Genomic DNA, 27,010 nt, shown 5'->3' with positions numbered 1-27,010 from the left:
TTGGCCTTCATTCAATATAATATATATATATATATATATATATATATATATATATATATATAGGATTATAGTCTAAGTATGACCCTTACTTGAAATGTCTCCTTTTTAAAAATTTTAGTTTTCATATGGCTCATTCCAACGAGTCGTGAATGAGCAAACTGATCTTCCTTCTTTTTACCGCATGGTCCCTAATGAAGAGCTTCAGTACCGGGGAATTATTCATTTACTTCTGCATTTTGGATGGAAATGGGTTGGAATCATGATTTTGGATGATGACAATGGAGAGCATTTCTTGAAGACTTTGGAGCCCATGTTTTCCCAGAGCGGGATCTGTTCAGCTTTCATCAACAGAGCTCCAGATGAAATGCGTTTCCACAACCTTGCTGAAATGAATGATTACATTTTGAATAGCATTAAAGGTTTCAGAAAAACCAAAGCCAATGCAGTGCTTATATATGGTAAAACAGCCATCATTAGGTGGTTGGCAGCCATTCTGTGGTGGAAAAAGTTATTGCCTTTAAGCGATCTTCAATATGAAGAATATAAGACTCCTGGAAAGGTGTGGATTACAACAGCTCAAATTGATTTTGCCTTCTTTGTATTGCAAAGGACGTGGGATGTTCAAATGTTTCATGGAGCAATTTCATTTATAGTTCACTCAAATGAACATCTTGGCTTCCAAAATTTCATTCAGTTTATAAACCCTTCCAGTTCAACAAAAGATGGCTTTATCAAAGATTTCTGGGAACAAGCATTTGATTGTTTCCTGCAAGATTTTGATGACTCCTGTACTGGAGAGGAGGGATTAGAGAGCCTTCCTGGACCTTTTTTTGAAATGAGCATGACAGGCCACAGCTACAGTATCTATAATTCTGTGTATGCTGTGGCACATGCCTTACATAGAATTTCTACATCTAAGTCCAAAGACAAAACAATGAAGGATAAGGGTGGACTAGATCTCCTGAATGTGGAACCTTGGCAGGTAATAGCTCCTTGCTATCAAAGGTCTAATGTATATTACAGATGTGTGATGTTCAATTGCCATTATGCCTGGCACAAAATAGGGACTCCTTCCTCTTCTTGTGAATCTTTTAAATTCTTTTCACTGCAAAGCAAGCTGGCCTCATTCCAGTGTATTTTGACATAGGAATTCTCCTTAAGTGACACAATCTGCTATAATTCTATAAAAAAATGACAGTGCACTCTTACTAATATTGTAAATATTTATCCAAAAGTGTCATATAATTGTTGACAATGTACAGATGGAAATTAGATATGTTTAAACAATGTTGGATATCCTTTATGCTACAAATGAAGCTATGAAATCCAATTATCGCCACTAATAAGGTCAGGGTATGTAGAAAGTACCATCTACAAATATCTGTGAAAGGGAAAGCAACGCATTTGTGATTATTCAGAAACACTGAACTTCATTCATTGACTATTTGAATCAAAATAGTCTTGAACAATTGATATTCTGCAAATGTATTAAAATGAATTTAATTGAATTGTGCTTGTATGGCGCCTGATAGACATATCCAAGTTCTTTGTTTTATTTGTCAACTTGGTTCTACCATATTCAATCTACTCAATATAAACTGTACTATTTTGTAAAGATGGAATCTAAATTTTTTCTTCACATAACAGTTATAGTGTCTGGAAATTCCTTTCTTAATGTAAAATCTATAGAAAAAGTATATTCTCAGTGAGAAGATTTCAATACAGTGGTGCCCCGCAAGACGAACGCCTCGCAAGACGGAAAACCCGCTAGACGAAAGGGTTTTCCGTTTTGGAGGTGCTTCGCAAAACGAATTTCCCTATGGGCTTGCTTCGCATGACGAAATGTCTTGCGAGTTCCTGCGGGGTTTTTTCCCTCCCCCCCCTTTTCCTAAGCCCTAAGCCGCTTATCAGCTGATCCGCTGATAAGCCGCTTATCAGCTGATCCGCTAAAAGCCACTAAATCGCTAATAGCGCTAATCCGCTAAGCTGTCAATGGGCTTGCTTCGCAAGACGAAAAAACCGCTATACGAAGAGCCTCACGGAACGGATTAATTTCGTCTTGCGAGGCACCACTGTATTTTAAATGCTATTCTATTCTCTTTCTTCCTGTAGCTCCATTCATGGCTTCAGAGTATCTCATTCAACAACAGTGCCGCAGATGAAATCATGTTTAACAAAGATGGAGAATTATCATCTGGGTTTGATATTACAAGCTTGGCCACTTTCCCAAATAACTCCTATGCCACAGTCAAAGTGGGAAGACTAGATCCTCAAGATTTTAAAAGAGCTGTATTATCCATTAATGAAGAGAAAATGGAATGGCACAGAGATTTGACTCAGGTGAATGGGATTTATGATAACCACTGAGTGGTTAGTCAGTACAGTGGTACCTCGGTTTAAGAACAGCCCTGTTTATGACCATTAGGTCCAGTCGTGGCTGACTCTGGGGTTGTGGCGCTCATCTTGCTTTATTGGCCGAGGGAGCCGGTATACAGCTTCCAGGTCATGTGGCCAGCATGACTAAGCTGCTTCTGGCGAACCAAAGCAGTGCACGGAAACGCCATTTACCTTCCCACCTGAGCGGTACCTATTTATCTACTTGCACTTTGATGTGCTTTCGAACTGCTAGGTTGGCAGGAGCAGGGACCGAGCAACGGAAGCTCACCCTGTCACAGGGATTCGAACCGTTGAGCTTCTGATCTGCAAGTCCTAGGCTCTGTGGTTTAACCACAGCGCCACCTGCGTCCCTAGGGTATACAGTAGACCCCTACTATATACACAATCTGTTTTTGCATATGTATTTGCGTGGCAAGGCCCGGAACCCACCCCATTGTTGGAATGAAGACACTAGACACAAGTATTTTAGGTTAATGGGCTAAAAATGGCCACAACTTTAGTGGTTACAGAATGTGAGTGGTGTTGGCTTAGGCATTGGAACCAAACCTACTATATCTGACTCCTGCCCACCTACAGGAAGTCTCAGAAGGGTTAACCACCAGTAGGAGGAGCCCTGTTGATACACATCAACTAGGAACTCCCCCAGGGTCAGCGATAGTCTGGGCTTCGGACGGGGCCACGCCCCCTGGATTCTTTTAATGGAATACCCTTGAATTAGAAGGGATAAGTTAGGGCCACTACGTCCCTTCACCTCCAACTGAATACTCCAGTGCCTAACCGCCTAACCTTACAAAGTTGTGACGATTTGCTATGAGGTGGGTGAAAAACCAAGTGGCTAGTGCCAGTTTTCCAAGTGCGAAAAAATCCTACCAGGCCCCTTCAACAAAGGATTAAGAACCTAACTATAGGGAGGGAGGGAGGGAGGGAGGGAGGGAGGGAGGGAGGGAGGGAGGACTGTGTGACCATGAACCAAAAGGGGCCGAGTTCCCACCGTGAGCAGCTTAAATGGCATAAGCTACGCCCCCCAGCCAACCAGATTGGTCGGCCCAAGGAGTGAAGCAGTCAAGGACTCCCTTGATGTGGGGGCCAGCCCTGCCCACCCCCCACGGGGCCGACTCATGGATATTATCAGACCTGTAATTGTTGATAATATCTAAATCAACATATCTGAAACATTTTCTGAATGCTAATTTCCTCCTTTGTTTAAAACCAGGTGCCTCCCTTCTCCTTATGTAATGAGAACTGCCTGCCTGGTTACAGCAGGAAGGTGATTGAGGGGGAGAAATTTTGCTGCTACATTTGCGCTCCTTGTCCAGAAGGGATGTTCTCAAACAAGAAAGGTAGGTTAGACATTGTAAAGACACATGGATATAATGAAATGACAGCTGAATCTGTGATTACTGATGACAGAATGTCTAGCCTGTATCGTTATTAATGCCTACAATCGTTCCTCCACATACCTACACCAAAGTTATTGACAAGGCTTAGATAGACTGTGGCTTTCTCCCTCTGCATGAATTGTCTGCCTCCAAAGACAAATGGAATCCAGTCAATCCCATAATTGGGGAATTCCTGATGCTGCTGTTGAGCATGTCCTCCCCTGGATGATAGAGTTCATTTACATCCCGCATTCACCAGAGTCGTTAAGGGCAATGCTACAAAAACAGAGTTTCACCTAAATCCAGGTGGTTCAAGTGAAGAGAAATTTAAGGCTTAACTGTGAGTGATTGCCTGCTTGAGCCAAATGTATTGGTTAAAGTTTTGTGATGAAAGGATCATTCTAGGCCAATTCAGACAGGTCAGGACTGTAGGTCTCACAAAGAGGAGAACTTCCTTTTATAGAGATTCAGTGGTACACTGCAGTGGCAATGATCATGTAACTTTATTAAAGATACAGAAACAAAACTATAGCAAAGATATGACACAATTGTTCTCTGATTACATTTAGAAATGAGAACCATCCCCTTGGGTAAGTCTGGGTAGAGGAACTCCATACTATGTGTGATATGTGTCTTTATTCTGATTCCCACCCAAAGCTGCAACCCAAGCCTTATATAGCTATTATCTTTAATAGCTCTATATAGCTATTAGCCACTGCTACATAGCATGGCTTCTGTTCATCTATATTCACAAAACAATGGTATGGAAAGCCACCGAGAGATCAAGTTAGAGAAGCAGGGTCACCTTTCCCTGTCTCTCTCCTGATAAAGGTAATTCATCATAAACATAACATTTCTAGCAATATTACCGTGCAAAGAAGCCTGTAGGTGTGATAAGTGTGAGAAGATGTGAAAGAATTAATAATATATTTTTGAAGAACAAAACGACATAGAGCAAGAAGTACAACCAAGATTTTGGACAATGTCCCTGGATGTCCTGCCAACCACTACTGTATTTCCCATTTCATTTCAACCCATCCCTAAAATAATTAATTGTTCTTGGTAGATCATGTGATTTTTCAAATAGAAGCCAATATTTATAATACCTCAAAACCCTTACATAAGCATATTAGGTTAGGAGGATAGAATGGATGGTAGCCCCATGTTCAGAGTTTTGGTAATAATTACTAATAACTACTTATTAAGATGAATTCCAGGAAAGATGCTCATTGTTCAAGAAAATAGAAGAGTGTTTAAGAAGCATATGTTCTTCTTTTAGACATGGATTATTGTATCAATTGCCCAGGAGATCACATTCCAAACAAGGGACAAGATAAATGCATCTCCAAGACGCACAACTTCCTCACTTTTGATGAACCTTTGGGCATTACTCTAGTTTCTTTGGCTATTCTTTCTTCTCTGATAACAGCTATGGTACTTGGAATCTTCATTAAGAAAAGGGACACTCCCATCGTCAAAGCCAACAACCGGAGCCTCACCTACTTTCTTCTCATTTCTCTCCTTCTTTGTTTCCTCTCTGCTTTGCTCTTCATTGGAAAGCCTCAGAAGGGGACCTGTCTCCTGCGACAAACAGCTTTTGGCATCATCTTCTCCATTGCTATTTCTTCTGTTTTGGCCAAAACCATTACAGTGATTGTGGCTTTTATGGCCTCCCAGCCAGGAAACATTTTCCGGAAATGGGTGGGGAAAAGATTGGCATATTCTTGTCTTGGCTTGCTCTCTCCCTCAGTTTGTCATTTGTGTTATTTGGTTATGTACCTTCCCCCCATTCCCAGATTTGGACATGAACTCACTAGCTGGAGAAATCATTGTGGAATGTAATGAAGGGTCACTTTTCATGTTCTACTGTGTCCTGGGGTACATGGGAATTATGGCAACCATCAGCTTCACCATGGCTTTCCTAGCGAGGAGGTTGCCAGACAGTTTTAATGAAGCCAAGTTCATCACCTTCAGCATGTTGGTTTTTTGCAGTGTTTGGCTGTCCTTTGTGCCAACCTACTTGAGCACAAAAGGAAAATACATGGTGGCTGTTGAGATCTTTTCCATCTTGGCTTCTAGTGCTGGGTTACTAGCTTGCATATTTTCCCCCAAATGTTATATTATTATATTGAGGCCTGAACTGAACAAAAGGGAACAGGTAATAAGAAGGAAGCAATAAAAATCAAATAGGTTCTATCCAAAGCTAGTCCTAATCAGAGTAGACCCCTTGAAATTAGTGAACATTAACTTGGTGTGTTAATGTCAATGGATCTACTAAGAGTAAAACTTAGTTTGATACAATCTGCTATATATTTTGTTTCTGCTCAGGAGCAAACGCCTCTTCTCCTTTATGTTTGTTGAATAGACTAAAAGGTTACAGGCCTCCTTTGAAAAAGCAGATTTTCGCGTTATTGTCTTCACTGCTGTCTCTTTTATTTTGTGCAGTGCCTTTATGATGTCTTTTGCTTTCACAATCTATAAAACAATAAAGACTGGCTCAATTTCTTTTATTGTCATACTACCTTTTCCCATCCAATATTTGTGCTGTTAAGTTAAACACATTGCCCTCATTGCTCTCGAGAGAAGAAGAGAGTTTGGGATTTGATATCCCGCTTTATCACTACCCGAAGGAGTCTCAAAGCGGCTAACAATCTCCTTTTCCCTTCCTCCCCCACAACAAACACTCTGTGAGGTGAGTAAGGCTGAGAGACTTCAGAGAAGTGTGACTAGCCCAAGGTCATCCAGCAGCTGCATGTGGAGGAGCAGGGAATCAAACCCAGTTCACCAGATTACGAGTCCACCGCTCTTAACCACTACACCACACTGGTTCTCTAGATATTGTTGGACTCCAAGTTCCATCAGGCTTAGCCAACATGACCAAAATTCAAAGATGATGGAAGTGGGAATTTAATAACATCTGAAGGATCACTGGTTCTCAGTTTCTGTATGTTGGTCTTTTTCTGTGTTTGTGACAATCATGCTCCAGAGAAAATGAGTACATAGTGGCCATGGAGATCTTCTTCATCTTTGCCTCCAGTGCTTGTTTTCTGGATTACAAGTTTTCATCCAAATGCTTTCTTGTTGTGCTGAGGTATGATCTGAATAAAATGCACCAACTAATAAGAGGGGGGGGGGAATAAAATCTCATATGATCAGTCCTATTTGTTTTGCCACCTTTTTTTGTTTCCTCTGAAGTGACTGTTGGTAGATTTAGCACTGTGGAAAGTGTGGTCTTTGGTAATCCACTTTAAAGTTCTCACCTAGCTCTTCTCAGATCCCAATCAAATAAAATTCTTTGGAATGTTTGCCTACTTACTTAATAATTAATTTAGGCTCGATCTCTATTCATGTTTACATGGTCTAGAGATGATTGAAATATTTGTTATTGTTGCTTTTTAAGACCAATTATGTAGAGGTTGTAGTATATTTTCAAGAAATGTATGTAATGGCATCTATGTGCAATCTAGGCACAGATAAAAACAGATACTAGGGGATGCCCCTGAAAGACCCCCCATAAAATTTACAGAGGTATATACCAGCTGCTTAACCCAAACAGAAGAAAACCTAAACTTCTCCCATTCCCGTCTTTGGGGTCATCTTCTTGCCTTGCTAATAGAAACAACAAAACTAACCAATGAACTTTCACCACAAGATTCAGCCATGCTATAAATTCACCTTTATGCTATTAAGGAATAAAGATTGTAGCCCCTCAATTCCCTATGTGTGGACAGTGACACTTATAGAACACATACAGGGCAGCTGAGTCTCTATTGACACTTTCCCCCTCAAAATATCTTGTGCGCATTTGGGAAATATTCAAATAACAATGTGTCATTGAGCAGCAGTCTAATGAGGGATAAACAAAGGTTTCAACAGACATTACAACATTTCTTATCCCTTTAGAGAGTAGCAGATTATCTTGAGGGACAGCAAATAAAGATTTTAAAAAAGTAGTTCTCTTGGCTTTCATATCTATGACAGCTACTATGATGCAATGAGCTTTGAAATAAGGTGACATATTTCAAATTGGTTTTCATCAGCAGTTCTGATTCTCATGAAACCTCAGAGAGCCCAGAATCATTGCAGAAATTGTTATCCTTCCCCTACAATTATCCATACTATTATGACTGAATCACCTGGACAAACCCCCAATGGCTTCCCTGATTGCAATAGAAAAAAACAAGTATTACATGTTCATAAATACCACAGTGTTCTATTGGCAGCTAAGATTATCTAAAAGCAGGCAGGGCTCTGTCATTCTCCGTATGTCTCCCTTTTTCTATGTATAAGTCAGGCTTCAAATGAGTATCTCCTTTCATCTAGCATTCAAGGCAAAATTTTATAGCACAGCTGAGGCTAAGAGAAAGGTGTATAAGAACTGTTTTGGTGGAATCACATTAAATCTGCACCATTTTGCTTAAACAAATTTGCTCTTGCAGATAGTGACACCATAGAGGGACCAGGAAAAATGCATATTTAGAGGGGGAATTTGCCATCAGGAAATTGAGGTGCTGCAATGTTGTTGATACTGCTGATCTTCTTGCTTCCTCACCTGGTGTGCACAGTGCACCCTATGAATTGTGCCCTGACGGACCCCCTCTCAATCCCCCATGAGTGGTACCAGCCAAACGAGTTTGTAATTGGTATGATCGTATCTCAGATGCATTACATTTTCCCCAATATTTTATTTGACAGAGACCCTTCATTGGAGCTGGTTAACTTTCCAATGTAAGAATCCATTTTAATTTTAAATGCATTTTCATGAAAGCTGCTTGCTTTACTTTGTTTGTCGGTTTGCTTTAGACAGAGAGATCCTATATGCATATAAGTTGGCAAACTGCTTTTAGTTTTGTGGGAGGGAGAATCTCATATATTAATGGATGGATGTGAATATTGTTTGAAATGAAAGGCAAAATGCACATATTGACTCAACCATATTTTGTGGTCTGATTGCACTCTAGTTACATTGCTGCTTTATACATATTTTCATCATTGTCATATAGAAATGGGTTAAGGAAGGTGTAGGTTGCAGTTATCTATTTTGTTTCTCAGATTTAACATGTTGGTCCATGTGGAAATCAGGTAACAAAGGATTCTACTAAGTCATGCCTTCTGTTTTAAAATCAAATGTAATTGTTTTCTTTGTTGCATTTCATACTTTTTCTGCATAAGCTAGCTATTACTTATAAATTTTCTCTTGAATATTTATTTGTTTATTTGTTATATTTCTGGCAAAACCCACAGTAGCTGAAAAAGAGTTAAAGAGATTTGCATTCATTCAGGAAGTGATGTGCTGTTGAATGGGCTTCTTAGTTCAAGTTATTTGAACATATAGCACTGTAACTTAGAAATTAATGTATGCAACCCCCCCCCCCCGCCCGGGCCAACATTGGCTTTTGCCTCTGTCAGTCATTTTGTCTCACTTTGAGTTTTGTTCTCTTTGTGTTTTTTATGTTATTAATCAGTTTAATCCTCTGACAAGTGCATAGGTTTATCTGCCTTGGCGACAAAATCCCTTAGCATTAATCTCCCAACATTGTTGCTTATTCTGTGGGTGCAATGCCCAACATAATATTTTTCTCTGTTTTGTGACAACACCAGCAACCTCTTGAACTAGTTGCTTTATTTGCAGTGTATGTATAAAGTTCTACCAGCATATCATGGCCTCGGTGTTTGCCATTAATGAGATCATGGGAAATCCAAAACTCTTGCCCAATGTCACTCTTGGGTTTCACATCTACGACAGCTGCTCCAATTCAAGGATAACCTACCGTACTACTCTGGACATGGTCTGCAAATCACATAGTTTTTTCCCTAACTATCAATGTGGCATCCCCAAAAATCTAATAGGAGTCATTGGAGGTCTTGAATCTGACACCTCCACACGAATGGCAGACATCTTAGGTCTTTACAAGATCCCACAGGTAGGATATGCTGGTGTTTGTTATGGGAAATTTCCATAACCAACATATAATTTACTGCCGCTTGCTCATTCTGCTTTCCTTCTGCAATTTAATAATTTTTAAAGAGGATAACAATAACAAATATGTAATCTGCACCAGGGTAATATTGGGGTTTCCAAAGCCATAAAGCACCATCTGGAACTCCCTCTTTGGAGAAGCTAGAATATGTCCCTCCTTATTGTCCTTCTGCCAGCAGTTGAAGACCTTCTTGTTCCAACAGGTTTGGGGAACTGACTGCTTTTAATGAAAGAGCTTGTGTTGTGCTGTTTTTATTGTAATTATTTATATGTCTTAAACTGATTATATGTATGGTGTTTATTCTATTAATGTTGTATTTTTTTAATGACCCCCCCCCGTGTTTGTAGTCATTCTTGTTTTTATCTGTAAGCCACCTTGAGTCCCATCAGGGAAAAATTATGGGGTATACTACTACTACCACTGTAGTTAATTTCAGAAACTGTTTCATAAAGTACGACAGCTTCAGGGGATGAAGCTGTCAAATGTTCAATTTATTTACCAAGAACATAAGCAGCTGCCTTCTTCCAGCTGAGACAAGTTGTTCATCAAGCTCAATATAGTTTACTGCACCCAAAAGTGGCTCTATAGGAAAAGAGTTAGAGATCTTGCACATCATCTGTAACAAACAAGCTAGTGGCTGTATGTAGCACATTTTTTGTGCAGTGTATCTGATTTATCACCGAGCTGCAGTTTTTCCAACCCTTCCAAACTATGACAGCCTCTCACCCCTTTCTCTGAAATGTCTGAAAATTTATATGCATTTGTTCATTTAGTTTTCTTATGGCTCCTTTGAACCAGCTGCGAATGATCAAAGCAATTGCCCAGCTTTTTACCGCATGGTCCCCAATGAAATTCTACAGTATGAGGGATTTGTCCAGTTACTTGTGCATTTTGGATGGACCTGGGTAGGGCTCATGACAATGGACACTGAAGCTGGAGAGCATTTCTCAAAGGTCTTTGAGACCATGCTTTCTGAGAGTGGAATCTGTCTAGCATTCCAGGAAACTTTTCCCAAAAATGTGCATTTCATCGGCATGGAGGAAATAGTGACTCTCTTTCTCAACATTGTGCCAGATTTCATGAGGAGCACAGCCAACGTAATTGTTTTATATGGAGAAACTGCATCCATTGCATGGGTGACAGGTATTATATTTGTAAAAACATTATTTCCTATAACAGCTGCTGATTATGAGTTAAGTTCTATAGCGAGAGTGTGGATTATGACAGCTCAAATGGATGTCACATTGCATATAGTTCAAAGGGATTTTAAAATGCAAACGCTCCATGGTGCCATCTCCTTCGCAATTCACTCAAAGAAGATTCAAGGCTTCCAAGAATTTCTTCAGACTATCAACCCTTTGAAGGCAAAGGGAGATGGTTTTATTAAGGATACCTGGGAGAATGCATTTAGCTGTTCTGTTTCGACAGACAATGTTGATGACCTCTGTACTGGGGAGGAGAGATTAGACAGCCTTCCTGCAACTTATTTTGACATGAGCATGACTGGCCACAGCTACAGTATCTATAATGCGGTCTATGCTCTGGCACATGCCTTACATATTACATACTCATCAAGATTCAGTAGAAGAGCAAAGGAGGATGGGAGACGATTGGCCCCTCATAGGGTGGAACCTTGGCAGGTAATGTCTTCTTATTGACTCTCAATGTTAAAAAGAGAAAATGGTGTCTGATCCATCTTCACTGGGATACAATATAATATTTGGAGTGTGTCTCTGCTTGCTGTTTTCAAAAAAACCATTATGTGTGTTGTGTGTTCAGGCCACACTTCTTAGAAATCTCATTGGAGGGCACTCTCATATGTATAATGTCTTCCTACGAGGCTCTCGTGGCTGTGGGAGTGCTAGTAGTGGTAGCAGTTGCAAGAAGATGGTGCAATGATTTGTTGTTTGTTTCAAAGTCAGTTGCTGGCCATCACAAATGGGGAGACGGCTGCTGTGCCAAAGTCCTGTTTCAGCTTGGCATTGGCATCTGGATCCTGGAGCAGAAGAAACATTGGTCTGATGAATCAGGGTCTTACTATGTTCTCAGTTCCTTGATTCTCCTTTTCTTTCCATTTAGATTTTCTCTCTAATTCAGAGGATCTCTTTCAACAACAGTATTGGTGATGAATTTAAGTTCAATGAACATGGAGAGTTAGCAGCTGGGTTTGATATTACAAACTTGATCACATTCCCAAATAATTCCTATGTCAGAGTCAAAGTAGGAAGGTTGGAGCCACAGGTATCATCTGGCATATACCTCACCATTGATGACACGAGAATTGAGTGGCATGAAAACTTCAGTCAGGTTGAAAGTGACTTAATCCTATTTCTCTTCCTTCTCCTCCTCCTCCTGATTCTCCTTCTTCTCCCATGCTAGCAACAGTATGATAATATCTCGCTCTTATTTCATGTACCAGCTTACATTTACATGCCATACCTCCACTCTGAATAGCCAACAGAGGAACTAAATCCCCCCCCCATGCCAATGTTCATGATCATTTAAGGAGCCTGGGAGACATTATATTGAACATAAAACTAAAAAGTCATTCTTCATGCATTACATGATTAATCATTGCAGTTAATGAGCCTACATACTGTGGTGTCAAGTAAGCTTTTCTTTCTAAAACAAAGCTTATGACTTTGTTGTTGTTGTTTTATTATTTTATAAACCATACTCAGAATGAATATGCCCATACGGTTTGAAGGAAGTTGAAACACTTACTCACATCCTACAATATTGCCATTTTTATAGGGACATCCATTCTGTATTTATCACCCCAATCATCCAGTGAATCCCAAGTAGATCTGATGACCACTAGTTAAAATAGCTAATAGAGGACAGTGAAAGTGACTAAATTCTGTGTTTCTGCTATAAAACTCAGGAGACAAGCTCTGAATGAATCTGGTGGCCAATGTCTTAACGTGCACATTTTAAATTAGTGGTTAAAGGCTTTAACCTGTATATTTTAATTGTTTTATATCTGCATTACTTATCGTGTTTTAGCTTATAGATTTTAATTTTAACCTATTTATATGTGGTTTTTTTATTGTTGTATATTTCTGTATTTCTGGTCTGTGGCCATAATAAATCTATTCTTCGTCTTATTGGGTTAGTCTGTCTCAGTTTCCATAAAACTGATATAGGGTAATAGCCATCTAAGACAGTGTTTCCCAACCAGTGTTCCGCGGCACACTAGTGTGCCGCGAGACGTTGCCTGGTGTGCCGCGGGAAAAATTAAAAAATTCGAAAGATATCCGGAGAGGCGGCCTTCGGGCGAGTTTTAATTTTAATTTTCCTTCTCCCACTTAATGCCCCACGCTCGCCCGAGCAGCTTGCAGTCCTCGGTAACCACGGCGACCCGAGGGAGGGGAGGGAACAGGGAAGTCGAGGGCGGCGGCGAGCCGCGATGACATCAGTGGGCCGCGCCGCCTCGCCCTGGCACGGTGTGAGAGCCCCGGCTAGTGGCGCGAGCTTCGGAATAAGTGGGATCCGCGTGCGCAAGACCGAGATCGCGGGTAAGGAGCTCAGCCCTGGGCAGGAGGAAGCGGGGCCGCGCGTGCGGGCCACATCCCCACAGAGAGCGAGCCTCCCCCGGCCCACCACTCCGGGCAGGTCCACTCGCATGAGGGGGCGGCGATGGCGACGGCCGGCAGCTTGCCTGCAATGCCATCCCTCGAGCAGGCGAGGAGCCCGGAGGCTACCAGATGCGAGTCCTCTTTCCCACCCTGCTCGGGAGTCCAGAGCACTTGGTCGCATTCAGGATCTAGAGTGGGGAAGCGGGGCTTGTGTCTGGGCTGGACACATTGGGCTGCCTGTGCCGCTCGACCTGCGGGGAGAAATCAGGGTGGGAGTCACGACCGTGAGGCAGGGCTGCCAAGTGTGGCAGAAGAGGACACGGCCGTCGCACCTGTCCTTAGGTAGGAGCTTCTTCCGTGTCGACCTGCTGCCCTAAAGTCTTGGCTTTTTTCTTGGCTTTTTGGCGGTTGGCACAGAAGGAAGGCAAGGGGGAGGGGAAAAAATTGAAACTTACACTTTCGTGCATCCCTCCCGGCGTGACGCTGCGCGCTGACGTCACGGGGCTGTAATGGTGGTGTGCCTCGAGATTTTTTTCATGAAACAAGTGTGCCTTTGCCCAAAAAAGGTTGGGAAACACTGATCTAAGACATAATAATTTAATTGAGAATGGGTATTTCACCAATACCCAAAGCTGGATGGCTGACAGCAGTGAAGTGATGGACCTTACTCTAAGCTTTCTATATTCACTGGAATTGAATTTCCTTTCTTCAATAATAGGTACGTCCCTTCTCCCAGTGTAATGAAAAATGTCCTCCTGGTACCAGCAAGAAAAAGAAAGAGGGGGAGAAATTTTGTTGCTATGATTGCACTTCATGTCCGGAAGGGAAGATTTCAGACCAGCAGGGTAGGAGATTTATTATTAAGAAATATGGATCTGATCAAATAGTCAATTCTGTGTGACTTGTGACAAGTTGTATAATCTGAAAGATATACCAATGCCTGTCTTTGATGATCTTTTTGCGTCCTTGGTAGCTGTCTGAAGTAGAAATGAAATAATGTGTTTATCACGCATTCTCCAATTATCTTAAATGGTTTTGCTCAGTCATTTGGATAAAAAAGAAAGGCAATCTGTATAGAATACCCCCAGCGTGCTCCTGATCATGGCTCCACCACTGAGTCTTGTAATTGTTTTATTGGGTTTCTATTATGAAAAATAGGGACGCAGGTGGCGCTGTGGGTTAAACCATAGAGCCTAGGACTTGCCGATCAGAAGGTCGGCGGTTCGAATCCCCGCGACGGGGTGAGCTCCCATTGCTCGGCCCCTTCTCCTGCCAACCTAGCAGTTCAAAAGAATGTCAAAGTGCAAGGAGATAAATAGGTACCGCTCCGGCGGGGAGGTAAATGGCAATTCCGTGTGGTGCTCTGGTTTGCCAGAAGCGGCTTAGTCATGCTAGCCACATGACCCGGAAGCTGTACACCACGGTGCTCCCTCGGCCAATAAAGCGAGATGAACGCCACAACCCCAGAGTCAGCCACGACTGGACCTAATGGTCAGGGGTCCCTTTACCTTTATTATGAGAAATGGGGAAACACAGCTTTCCCTCTCATCTCCTGGAAACCTTCCTATGCTTTTATGTGAAGCACAAGTGATGAAGGTTCTGGAGATCAAGAAAGGAAAAATGCACATTTTCTCCTTTCTTCCCTTGTGAAGTCTCTTGATACTGAATAGGGAGTAGAGGTTTTTAACCTCACACCATATGAATATTGGTGCATCACTGCCTCCAAGATACTGTTCAGTGTGATAGGCTCAAGTAGAGTTCTTTCTCCCTCCCTCCCTTATTTCTTCTTCAGATGTGTCACCATCTTTCTTTCTTTCTTATAAATGCTATCATGAGGTCCACAGAGCCTCATCAGATTATTTTTTTCATTTTTTGTTTAGAATTTTGCTTTTAATTTGCAAAAAAATAAATTTATGCATATCTGTGGGGATTAGCAGATTGTGGAAACTACTGCTTTAGGGCTGCATCCAACCAAATCCTACTCAGAGTAGATCCACTTAAAGAAGTTGATGAACATAATGTAGCCATGTGCCTTAATTTCAATACATCTACTCTGCATAGGACTAGCACTGGATACAACCCTCAGCTTCAGGTTTTGTTGTTTCGCTTCCAGACTGATAAACATAACGTTTAGTATTGGAGGGAAGAGGTGAATCTTTTTAAGGTAACCGATACATTCTCTGTCAATTTTAAAATCCCCTCTGGGAAAAAAAGCAATTTGTTAAGCAAAAAAAAAATAAAAAAATCCTAAACTCATAAAATAAGCATAAAATAAGGTGAACAGCAGTTTGGACAATTTAGAACCAGCAAAAAAATGAATATCACACAGACATAGAATGAAGTGTGTGGGGGGGAATAAAGCACTCAACATGTTAAAATTTAAAAAGCCCAGGAGAAAATATACTTGGAATACCTGTTATGTTCTACACACTGCTCTAAATTCCCATCGTACAGCTTAATAAAGAAGGTATAGTTAGGGTGTGATATGGTTAGGGTCTTTTGTGGCTGCAAGTATTGAGTTATATGGACCTGTTTGAAAAGGTATCTTATTCCAGAAAACAAATCAATTTTAAATTTGGTATTTTTTCCGCTTGTAGACATGGATTATTGCATCAGCTGCTCAGAAGATCAGTACCCAAATAAGGGAAAGGATCACTGCCTCCCCAAAGTCCAGGCCTTCCTCTCTTTTGAAGAACATTTGGGTATTTCTTTAGCAACACTGGCTCTATACTTTTCCCTGGTCACAGCTCTGGTACTTGCAGTCTTCATTAAGCACAGGGACACTCCCATTGTCAAAGCCAACAACCGAAGCCTTACCTATATTCTCCTGATCGCTCTCCTTCTTTGCTTTCTCTGCTCTTTGCTCTTCATTGGACAACCCAATAAGGTGACCTGCCTGCTTCGACAAACAGCATTTGGCATCATCTTCTCCATTGCTATTTCTTCAGTTTTGGCCAAAACCATTACAGTGGTTGTAGTTTTCATGGCCTCCAAACCAGGAAGCATTTTCCAGAAATGGGTGGGGAAAAGGTTGGCACTTTCAATTGTCTTTTCCTGTTCTCTTACTCAGCTAGGCATTTGTGCTGTTTGGTTGGCCACATCTCCCCCATTTCCAGGTCAGGACATGCAATCAGTGTCTGGAGAAATCATTGTGGAATGTAATGAAGGGTCAGTCTCCATGTTCTACTGTGTCTTGGGCTACATGGGCTTTTTGGCAACCATCAGTTTCAGTGTAGCTTTCCTAGCCAGAAAGTTGCCAGACAGTTTCAATGAAGCCAAGTTCATCACTTTCAGCATGCTGGTGTTTTGCAGTGTGTGGCTATCTTTTGTTCCAACCTACCTGAGCACCAAGGGAAAATACATGGTAGCTGTGGAAATCTTCTCCATCTTGGCCTCCAGTGCTGGGTTGCTAGGCTGCATCTTTTCTCCAAAATGCTACATTATTATTTTGAGGCCTGAGTTGAACAACAGGGAACAGCTAAAACGAAGAAATAATTGAATAATGGCAGAGTTTCTGGTGTCATTTTAAGATCCTTAAAGGAACACATTAATAAGTACTTGGATCATCCACCAGGAACTGCGCTACACTTACAACTTTTTGCTGAAATTATATATCTAAGGATTTAAAATATATTCAGAAATAAAATAATATTTTGCATGCAGTATTTATGTGTGTTCACTTTTTGCACAAATCTGAAGAAGTGCACAATCTGACTGTGACATGATTTCTGACCAAACAAATTTCTGCTGTGGAGTGTGTGTGTGTGCGTGTGTGTGTGTGTGAAAGAGAGAGAGAGAGAAGGGAAATGCAAGCTGAGCAATAATTGTGAGTAATAAATGGTTCTTAGGCATTAGGTCTGGGGGAGAAATGCTGCCCATCCAATTGTTGCTTGATGACAACTGAGGGAGCAAAAGTTCCAAACCAAATCAGTCACAAATGGGGAAAAAAAAATGTGAGTCTGTATTAGAATACATAAGCATGATTAAGATGAATGTATTACCATAAAGTTGCATACGTTCTGCATATGGTACAGAATCTGTTGCAGTAGATACTACAAATAAGACCTAAATGCAATGACAAAAAATAATTGCCCAATTTGTTCGGCGAGGAAAAGAGGCAGTTGTAGAGTTTATGAGTTGATCCCAGAAACAGGTAGGTATTATTATTCAGGAATTCTGTTCTGGGTCATAAGGTCATTCCAAAAAGAAAATATATAATATATGCCAAAGGAAGAATTAATGGCACAGACTGACATACCTGACACCAGGCAAATATGAGGTCGTCCCCCCCGCTGGCAAGCAAGGCTCCCTCTCAGCTCCCATCAGCACTGACACCTCTGGGATGTCCCTTGGAATCAGCTGCAAGTCCTATAGGAATCAGCTGCAAGTTCCCCATTAGGAACTTTTTAGGCTGAGCCCCACAACTTAAAGTAAGTGACACAAATTAACCTCAAAAGTGTTCTTAACTGGGTAGGAAAAGGGTGATCAGAAAGTTGGGGACATTTACACCAGTTCCTTGTCATGGTCAGCTTTCAGCACCTTTCCCCTTTTGCAAAAGTGGAGGACCTATGAGGATGGTCCGCCCACAGAGGCTGATGGATCCAATGGGATTCCAGGTGGCTCTGGGGGTTTTTCTGGCTGATATGACCAGCGCTCTGGTCAAAGCACTGCCCAACCTCTGGAATATCCAAATGGGTTGGGCCGTTGGCATGGCTGATATTGAGCACCCTTGTACACTTGGTGGGAGCCCACTTGGGTCAAAAGAATGCAAATTGGTATGGAAATGTAAATTAAAGACTGTGAAAACAGAAACTGAGGAAAACCAAAATTGCTCCTCTCTATATGCTGATGAGAATGTCCTGGTTAAATTAAGAAATATGTCCCAGCATTAAAATTTGTTATAGAAGGCTTGGAGTGGAAAAAAAAAATAGTGTTGCATGCCATCCCCAATCTCTGAGTGGTGCAAAAGTCCAGAGAATGTTTATTGTTTCCTTTTAGAAATTGAGACACATATGAGACTATCGCATCTTTGTGATATATGGTTTATTTACACATATGTACAACCTGAGCCTACGGTGGAGGGGTTCACAGCATAATCACCCTAGTAGGGTCTTGTTTCTCCCATATCTGCAACCTTCGATTCAAACTGACCTCAGCAATAACTCTGACTATCTCTCTAACTTTCTGTGTTTTACGGACTGCTGCCTTTACCAGACTGCAACCTTTTTTCCTTAGCTCAAATCACGCCCAAACTATTCTAAACTCAACTCTGCTTTAAGAAAGGGGGTAAAGGGATAATTACAAAGGAGGAAAATACATGAGTAGCCAACAATTGCAGGGGAAAAGCTGGACTGGCTAAAGCTGGGGTTTGCAAGAGAAGTTAAAAATAAAATAAAAGGTTTATTTGGCTATGTCTGAAGAGGAAGAACAAGCAAGTGGTAGGTCCTCCATATGGGAAAGGCTACTCAACACCTACTTTGCCTCTTTCTTCACCCAAAAGGGAAGTGATGCCCAACCTAGTGATAACAGAATAAATGATGTAAGGAGGGAGCACCAGCCCAAGATAGGAAAAGAGGTAGTGAGGGAACACCTAGCTACTTTAAATGAATTCAAATCTACAGGGCCTGATGACCTGCATCCAGGGGTACAAAAGAAACTTGTGGATGTAATTTCAAAGCATTTGACTACTATCTTTGAGAATTCTTGGAGAACAGGTGAGGTCCCTACAGATTGGAAGCGGGCAAATATTCTCCCCAACTTCAAAGGGGGAGGGGAGTAAGACCCAGGAGCTGGGTATGTTTAGCCTGGAAAAGAGGAGAGTGAGATAGCCATCTTCAGATATGTTAAGGGCTGTCACACGGAAGAGGAAGCATGCTTGTTTCCTCCTGCTCTGAAGGGTAAGACTCGAACCAATGGCTTCAAGTTACAAGAAAGGAGATTCTGGCTAAACATTTGGAAAAACTTTCTGATAGTAAGTGGTGTTTGGCAGTGGAACAGACTCCCACGAGAGGTGGTGGACTTTCCTTCCTTGGAGGTTTTTAAACAGAGGTTGGGTGGCCATCTGCCACGGATACTTTAGCTAAGATTACTGCATTGCTGGGGGTTAGACTATATGACCCTTGGGTCCCTTCCAACTTTTATGATTCTATGAAAACTCTTTGTTTTCTGAACTAACTCTGACACAAACAGTTCCCTCCCTTTGGCTTTCTTGTTCGTCTGATACCTTTCCTTTGTCATTTGTAGCGGCTCATCAACTAGGAAATTACCAACCTAGCTTGGCTATTCGAGCAATTGAATCCATGCCGGAACCAGGAATTAGAAGCAGGGTCCAAAAATTAGAAGGGAGTTCTGGGCATTCAGCCTACCACCTCCCCCCAAAAGTCTCATAACACCATGAAGAAAGTGAAACAATTGGCTCGGGTGGGATCTACCATTCTGCGTAAATATCAACAGAAGGTATATTTTTTGATTCAGTGGTACCTCGGGTTAAGAACTTAATTCATTCTGGAGGTCCGTTCTTAACCTGAAACTGTTCTTAACCTGAGGTACCACTTTAGCTAATGGGGCCTCCCGCTGCCGCTGTACCGCCACTGCATGATTTCTGTTCTCATCCTGAAGCAAAGTTCTTAACCCAAAGTACTATTTCTGGGTTAGCAGAGGCTGTAACCTGAAGCATCTGTAACCCGAGTTGCCACTGTACATTGTTTTTTTATAAAAAAAGATTTGCACTGAAAACTGACTTGATTTCATGTTTGATATATATGTCAACTAATAAAATTCAGAAAATCATGACATAAAACCAGCATTATTTCATTATACCCAGGCAATAAAGTATTGAATAATAGAAAGATTTCCTTTACAAATTGTGTGTGTGTGTGTGTGTGTGTGTGTGTGTGTGTGTGTGAATATATCAGACTTGCATCTCATTTTCTTTTAAAAAAGCCCATTTCACACCACAAAATTCTGAAGAAATTTAGACCCTTCAAGTAGTCCCAATTTATTAACACATTTTACATTTCAGTATAGATTACCCAAAATATAAATAAAAACATGAACTCTTTCTTCATATGTTACAGAAATAGACTTTGGAGCTTCAGATTGGGTCCCACAAAGAAGACTCTATTTTGATAGGATTATAGCTTCACTTAAAATAAAAAGTAATGATTTCACAACAACCCTATGATAATTGTTTCAGTCTGGCTCCCACAAAGAAATATAACTTCAATAAAAATAAAATATTTTTTTTCATCTCAAAACAACCCTATAATAATAATAAATGTTTAAATACTTTAATTATTTCACATAGTACCAGTTTTTCTGTAGCTATGTTATATTTCCCTGTGCAGGGGAAAAATACCCAGATTTATTATTCATTTATTTCTCTGCATTATCTGCTCTTTGTTGTTAAGCTCAGGCCTAAAAACAATAATGTAGCATTTAGGAGAAAAGATACATCCTAGTAACCCTGCACTGGAAGCCAAGATAGAGAAAATCTCCACAGCTACCATGTATTTTCCTCTTGTGCTCAGGTACGTAGGAACAAAAGAGAGCCAAACGCTGCAAAAGACCAACATACTGAAAGTGATGAACTTGGCTTCATTAAAACTGTCAGGCAACTTCCTGGCAAGGAAAGCTACAGTGAAGCTGACAATGGCTAGGAAGCCCATGTAGCCCAAGACACAATAAAACATGATGCTTGAGCCTTCATTACATAGCAATATAATTTCTTCAGTCCCTGAGGGTGTGTCCACATCTGGGAATGGTGGAAAGGTTCCCAACCACAGAATACAAATCCCTACTTGAGTACTGGAGGGGGAGATGACTACGGAATAAGCCAAGCGTTTACCAATCCATTTCCTCATCCTGGATCCCGGTTTAGTAGCCATGAATGCCAAAACCACAGAGATGGTTTTGGCCAAGATGCTAGAAAGGGCTACAGAGAAGACAATACCAAAAGCAGTTTGTCGCAGAAGACAGGTCACCCCATTAGGCTTTCCAAGAAACAACAAAGAGCAGAGGAAACACAAGAGGAGGGAGATGAGAAGAATGTAGGTGAGGCTTCTGTTGTTGGCCTTGACTATGGCAGTGTCCCGGCATTTAATGAAGATGACAAGCACCAAAACTGTGGTCAGAGACAACAAAAGCGCAAAGGAAATTAGAACAATGCCCAAAGTGTCATCAAAAGCCAGGAAGTTTGGAATCTTAGGAATGCATTGATCCCGATCTTTGTTTGGATAGTGATCATTTGGACAAGAGACACAAGTTTCCATATCTGGGGAGGGGAAGAAATTTAATTCAATTAAAATTGTTCTCAAGTTTTTTCAAGAGTCCACCTAACATAGATTCACCATGGGTTACAAAACCTTCTGAACTATTGGCTCCCAAAAAAGGAATGCCAGCAATCAAACAAATGTGTGTGTGTGTGTGTATTTGTGTACTCACTCTTGACCCCCATTCTCCCCATCTTAGAATAATAACTGCTGTGCAGTAAAAAGAGAGATTCAGTGCAAATGATATCCAATATCGGGGAAGCTAGATAATTTTGCAACATGAGCAAAAATAATAAATATTAATTATTATTAATGAAAGGTCCTCTGGGTTTTCTTCTCCTGTATGCACCACCTAGAAGAGAAGTTGAACGTGCTGGAATGTGTGACAAAGGCAGAGATAAGGATAGATGCTGGGGATGGACCAAAGGAGATTAACAAAAAGGAAAGAACTACTGGGCGAATGGTTTATGGGAACATTCATAACCAATGTGTGGAACAGCGAAAGATGTAGAAAGGAAGGGACAGAATGAGGAATTGGAGACTTATTTAGGATGTGCTTTTCTGGAAGTCTGAGCAGTGGTGAGCCAGAAACTATATTGTTTGAAAGGACTATGAGTACAATGTCTAGGTCTCTATATTTCTAACAAGGTCAAGGTAAAGGACCCCTGACAGTGAAGTCCAGTCGCAGACGTCTCTGGGGCTGTAGTGCTCATCTCGCTTTACAGGCTGAGGGAGCCAGCGTTTGTTCGCAGACAGTTTTTCCTGGGTCATGACTCATGACTAAGCTGCTTCTGGCAAAACCAGAGCAGTGCACGGAAACAGCGTTTACCTTCCCGCCAGAGAGGTACCTATTTATCTACTTGCACTTTGGAATGTTTTCAAACTGCTAGGTTAGCAGGAGCTAGGACTGAGCAACGGGAGCTCACCCCATTGCAGGGATTCGAACCGCCGACCTTCTGATTGGCAAGCCCAAGAGGCTCAGTGGTTTAGAACACAGCACCACCCACATCCTTTTCTATATTTCTAAGGAGACACAAATGCACTAGGTAAATGTGAGTACAATGTATTATTGCTTGGGGGCTCTCAATACTTTATTGAAGAATCTCATAACAGGTCTGCTTTAAAAGTATTTTTTTCACACTGACTAAAAATAATGAACAATATTAATGGAATGTTCTTCCACATTTTTCAGACCATGGATCATGTCATTATTACATCAGTGTTACTCAGAAATATTTTTTTACCTGTGTTTCTATTATATTAAAAGTTCAAATAATATTAACAAGATCTTTCCATAAAGCTTAACTATATAAACAATAAGAACCATATATTATGCCATGATTTGAAGGGGGGCACCCGAAGTTAATAACAGCTAACTTGCAAAATAGTAAATCCTACCAATCTCATCAGAAAACATCCCATCTGGACATGGAGCACAATCATAACAGCAAAATTTCTCCCCCTCCTTTTTAAACTTCCGGTAACCAGGATGGCAGTGGTCATTACATACTGAAGGGGGTGGCACCTATCCAAAGGGAAAGGTTATTATTAAGAAAATGCCTGGGAAATTGATCTTAAATCAGTATGAATCACCAGTAAATAGGAGTGTAAATGATATGGAATAGCATATCCATATGAGCACAGGTGCAAGTTTCACTGGATGAAATACTGATTATGTCAGGCATCTTAAACACTAAAGTTAGAATTTCTGTACTGAGCTCAGCAAGCACTCAAACATGTTATCTGATGTAATGCCATTAACTAGTTTAGAGACCCTATGACCCTCCATATTTTGTTGAATTAGCATTCCTATCAAGCAAAGTTTCCCAGCTGAAGGGCCAAAGGTATGCATTAGGTGAAAAAGAATTACATCTAACCTGAACTTAGTTGGCTTAGCATAGTTAGGATGGTTCTCTTATATAGGACACAAAATCAATAAAGGGAATTAATTTAATGGAAGAACTAAATGAAAAGATAACAATCTATTTGAATATTCATTGGTAGCTCGCCTATAAAGCATCTTGGTATTTATTTATTAAACACTCAAAGAAAAGGATTTTCAAGCTAATCATTCCAAATTTGAAGAGCCTGTAAAAGAAGGTCCTTTGAAAAGACCTTAAAACATCTATTGACTGCATAGTATAGTCACATTAAAAATGAAACCCTACGCCAAAGATAAATGGACATAAATCTGACATCAGAAATCACAAGACAGAGAAGCCAGTAGGAGAACACTTCAATCTCCCAGGACATTCAATACAAGATCTCAAAGTAGCTGTCTTATTACAAAATAATTTCAGAAATAGATTTGAAAGAGAAGTCGCTGAATTGCAACTTATTACCAAACTTAAAACCATGGAGAGACCTGGTCTGAATAGAGATATTGGATTCTTGTCTCATTACATATGCTAAAAATAATTTTCGTTATCTGCATACTATCTCATGCTTTTTCCTGTCACTAACAGTCGTCAACAGGTTTACCATACCCATTGAGTAAATCACCCATCTCCTACTAAACACCCTCCTACTATGTATAAGGGCCTGGTGACTTCTGTTTCAGTGTATCTGAAAAAGTGTACATGCACATGAAACTTATACCCAGAACTAACTTAGTTGGTCTCTAAGGTGCTACTGGACAATATTTATTTATTTATTTATTTATTTATTTATTTATTCATTCATTCTGCATCAGACCAACACGGCTACCTACCTGAATTAAAAATGAACGTAACAGAAGATATTTTTATTTCTGTTTTAAAATTTAATTGTATCAATCACATATATTATTTTGAAAAAAATAATAAACTGTGGGCAGGCTATCTGTGGAATGGGGAAACAGCTAGGATATTAATTATGACATTTCAAAAACCACAGAGTAGGAGTGGAAATCAATATCCTAAATAAATATTATATCATGATGCGATGGAGGTAAAGATGCTGGAGGGATAGATAAATATGAAGCATTAATCAATTAAGAATAATAATTGGGATAGTTCCAAAAGTTAGGATTGCCCCCTACATCACCCTGATTCACCTCATAATTTCATATATGTACAAAGCCGATACACACATTTATTATGTATTATTATTAGTGTTGTGATGAGGATTTGGTTTCAAATAAATCCAATAACCAGAGGGTTAAAACCAATATTCTAAAAATAGCAGAAACATGAATAAAAATGTTTCAATTAGATCCTCTGGAGCAGAAGAATATTCAAATTCTTTATTATGCCTGGCAATGAAAGGGCATGATAAAGGCTTTGAATATTCTTCTGCTCCAGAGGATCTAATTGAAATATTTTTATTCATGCAAAGAAGGGGCAGCTGGGTGCATTTGCCCCAGGCCTTGGAGAGTTAAGATAGTTGGAGGCCCCCGCCAGGGACTTGCCAGTTCTACACTGTCATGCTAAGGAGGCCTCTAACAAGACTCAGATAAGCTCGGTTCTGGGGGAGTTTTATAAGTTATGTGATGTCTAACTGATTTGAATGACAAGTCTAGAAGCAGGGCCTCTGATTTCAACTATTACAGAACAGAACATTTCTTTGGGGAAGGGACTGGTCTGCTTTCTATAATGACTTTTAAACATCATTGTATCCAATCTGCTTAATACTTGAAGGGTTCCAGTCATCTTATGTATTTCCCCCCCAGGATTAACTCAAAGATGTTAAATGCAAATGGATTGTGCCAGGAATGAGATGTCTGGGTTAAAATATAGCTTAAGCTTCCTATAAATACCATCGTGGCCATAGTCCAGGAGGCGTTGCTGAAGGTAGCGTTTTTCTAGCACTGGACTCCAGCTGAGCTTTTGTGCATCACCTTTTCAACGCCATCCCTTTGATGGTGGAGCTACAACCTTCTACATTTATGGGGAAACCTTTATACATTTATAGCGGGCATGTCACAAGCTTACTGGGGTTTGGCAAAGTATATTTGATGTTATTCCTGGTATTACTGGTTAGCCATCTTATTGTTTGATCATGAATGTCGCTACTTGAGAGATAGATAGATAATACTTTATTCAGCTATAAGCCCACATGGTAAAACAAATCAATAAATAAAATAGCATTTTACAATCTAAAATATCAACTAAGATATTTCAGCGCATAATCTCCTTCACATTACTTACAATCTCAAGATGTACCGTATTATGGCCTTGAAGATAAAGATGGTACATAGTGTTTACTAGATTTTTAATAGTCATGCAGCATTCCATGAAGTCTTTTATATGTCGCTACTTGAAAGGTAGTATGGCTCTTTCCCTACCTGAGTCAAGTTCCAGTGCCATTTGATTCTGTCCTCATCAATGGAAAACTCTTTGCCCGGAGGAGCCTGAGGATCCAGCTTCCCCACTTTGACCCTGATGTAGGATCCATTTGGGAAGGTCACCAAGTTTCTAATATCAAATCCACCTACTAATTCTCCATGTTTGTTAAATGCAATTTCATCTCCGGCACTGTTGTTGAATGACATCATCTGAAGGGATGAGTGGAGCTAGAGAGAGAGAGAGAGAGAGAGAGAGATTTAAAGTAAAAAATGCATTGTAATATTATCATTAAAATATGAGATCACAACAGCTTTGGGTAGCAGATATGGGAAGAGAGTGGCAAAAAAATAAAACCAGTGGAAATTCAGGATTTGAATGTGCTGCCCAATATATTTAGGGAGGAAAACTAAGACTATTACCACTATTGGAGGCAAGTCTTCCTCTAGAGAACATGATTCTTGTTGAAATGAGGAGGGGAAAGGAACACAAGCTAGGGTAAGATAAATGCAAGTCAGCAATAAGATAAGCTAAAAAACATTTCATTGTGCCCATTGCTAAAATCATAAAGAGCAGCAGTAAAACATTATTTAAATAGTTGTGTAGCAAGAATTTGGCTAAGGAGGTGCTTCGATTCTCTCCTCTGAAGGAAATAGTGGAGCTAGAAAGAGAAAGAGAGAGATTAAAAGTCTATAAAGAATTTTAATATTGCCATTGCTTGAAGCAAGAAGGCTTTCTGTAGAAGAGTGAATTCCTTTTGAAATGAGCAGGGGAAAAGGAACAAAAGTTTGGTAAACTAAATGCAAGCGAGCGATAAGTGCACTGTGCACATCGCTAAAAACATAATGAGCAGCAACAACACATTATTAATATAGTTGAGTAGCAAGAATCTCGCTAAGGAGGTGCTAGGACTCTTGGATGACAAATGAGTCAAACGTGTGTTAAAAGAAGATAAGGAGTTTTCGGGGAAACTGAATGATTTTCCCTCCATCAATCTTCAAAGTTGAAGACATGGGGCAAATCCCTGTGCCTGAGCTGCCCTCTGCAGGAAGTATGTTTGAGGAACTGAGGGGAATAGTATTGACCTGAAATAAGTCCAAGGCCTTATTGACAAAATAAAAATTGACAAATTGCCTGTCCTGG

General features: G+C 40.5%; 2 protein-coding genes across 2 annotated transcripts in view; both read right to left on the bottom strand.

Annotated features, from left to right (window-relative positions):
• Positions 1-13,951: 13,951 nt before the first annotated feature.
• Positions 13,952-27,010, bottom strand: part of LOC309326875 (taste receptor type 1 member 2-like) — a gene marked incomplete at both ends in the record, with an annotated part of 30,335 nt that continues 17,276 nt past the window's right edge. Inside the window, 3 exons of the mRNA XM_081835907.1 lie at positions 13,952-13,975; positions 14,058-14,090; positions 25,870-26,097. Coding sequence (XP_081692033.1) covers positions 13,952-13,975; positions 14,058-14,090; positions 25,870-26,097 — 285 coding nt within the window. The remainder of the gene's footprint in view (positions 13,976-14,057; positions 14,091-25,869; positions 26,098-27,010) is intronic.
• LOC309328402 (vomeronasal type-2 receptor 26-like) lies at positions 20,706-21,605 on the bottom strand (the record flags this gene model as incomplete). The annotated part of the gene is made up of 1 exon (XM_081838401.1): positions 20,706-21,605. One exon carries the CDS (start codon positions 21,603-21,605, stop codon positions 20,706-20,708), a length of 900 nt encoding a protein of 299 aa, XP_081694527.1.

Source organism: Podarcis erhardii, assembly GCF_964252035.2.
Source record: "Podarcis erhardii genome assembly, chromosome: 13".
NCBI lineage: Eukaryota > Metazoa > Chordata > Lepidosauria > Squamata > Lacertidae > Podarcis > Podarcis erhardii.
This window is presented reverse-complemented; position numbering and strand designations above follow the sequence as displayed.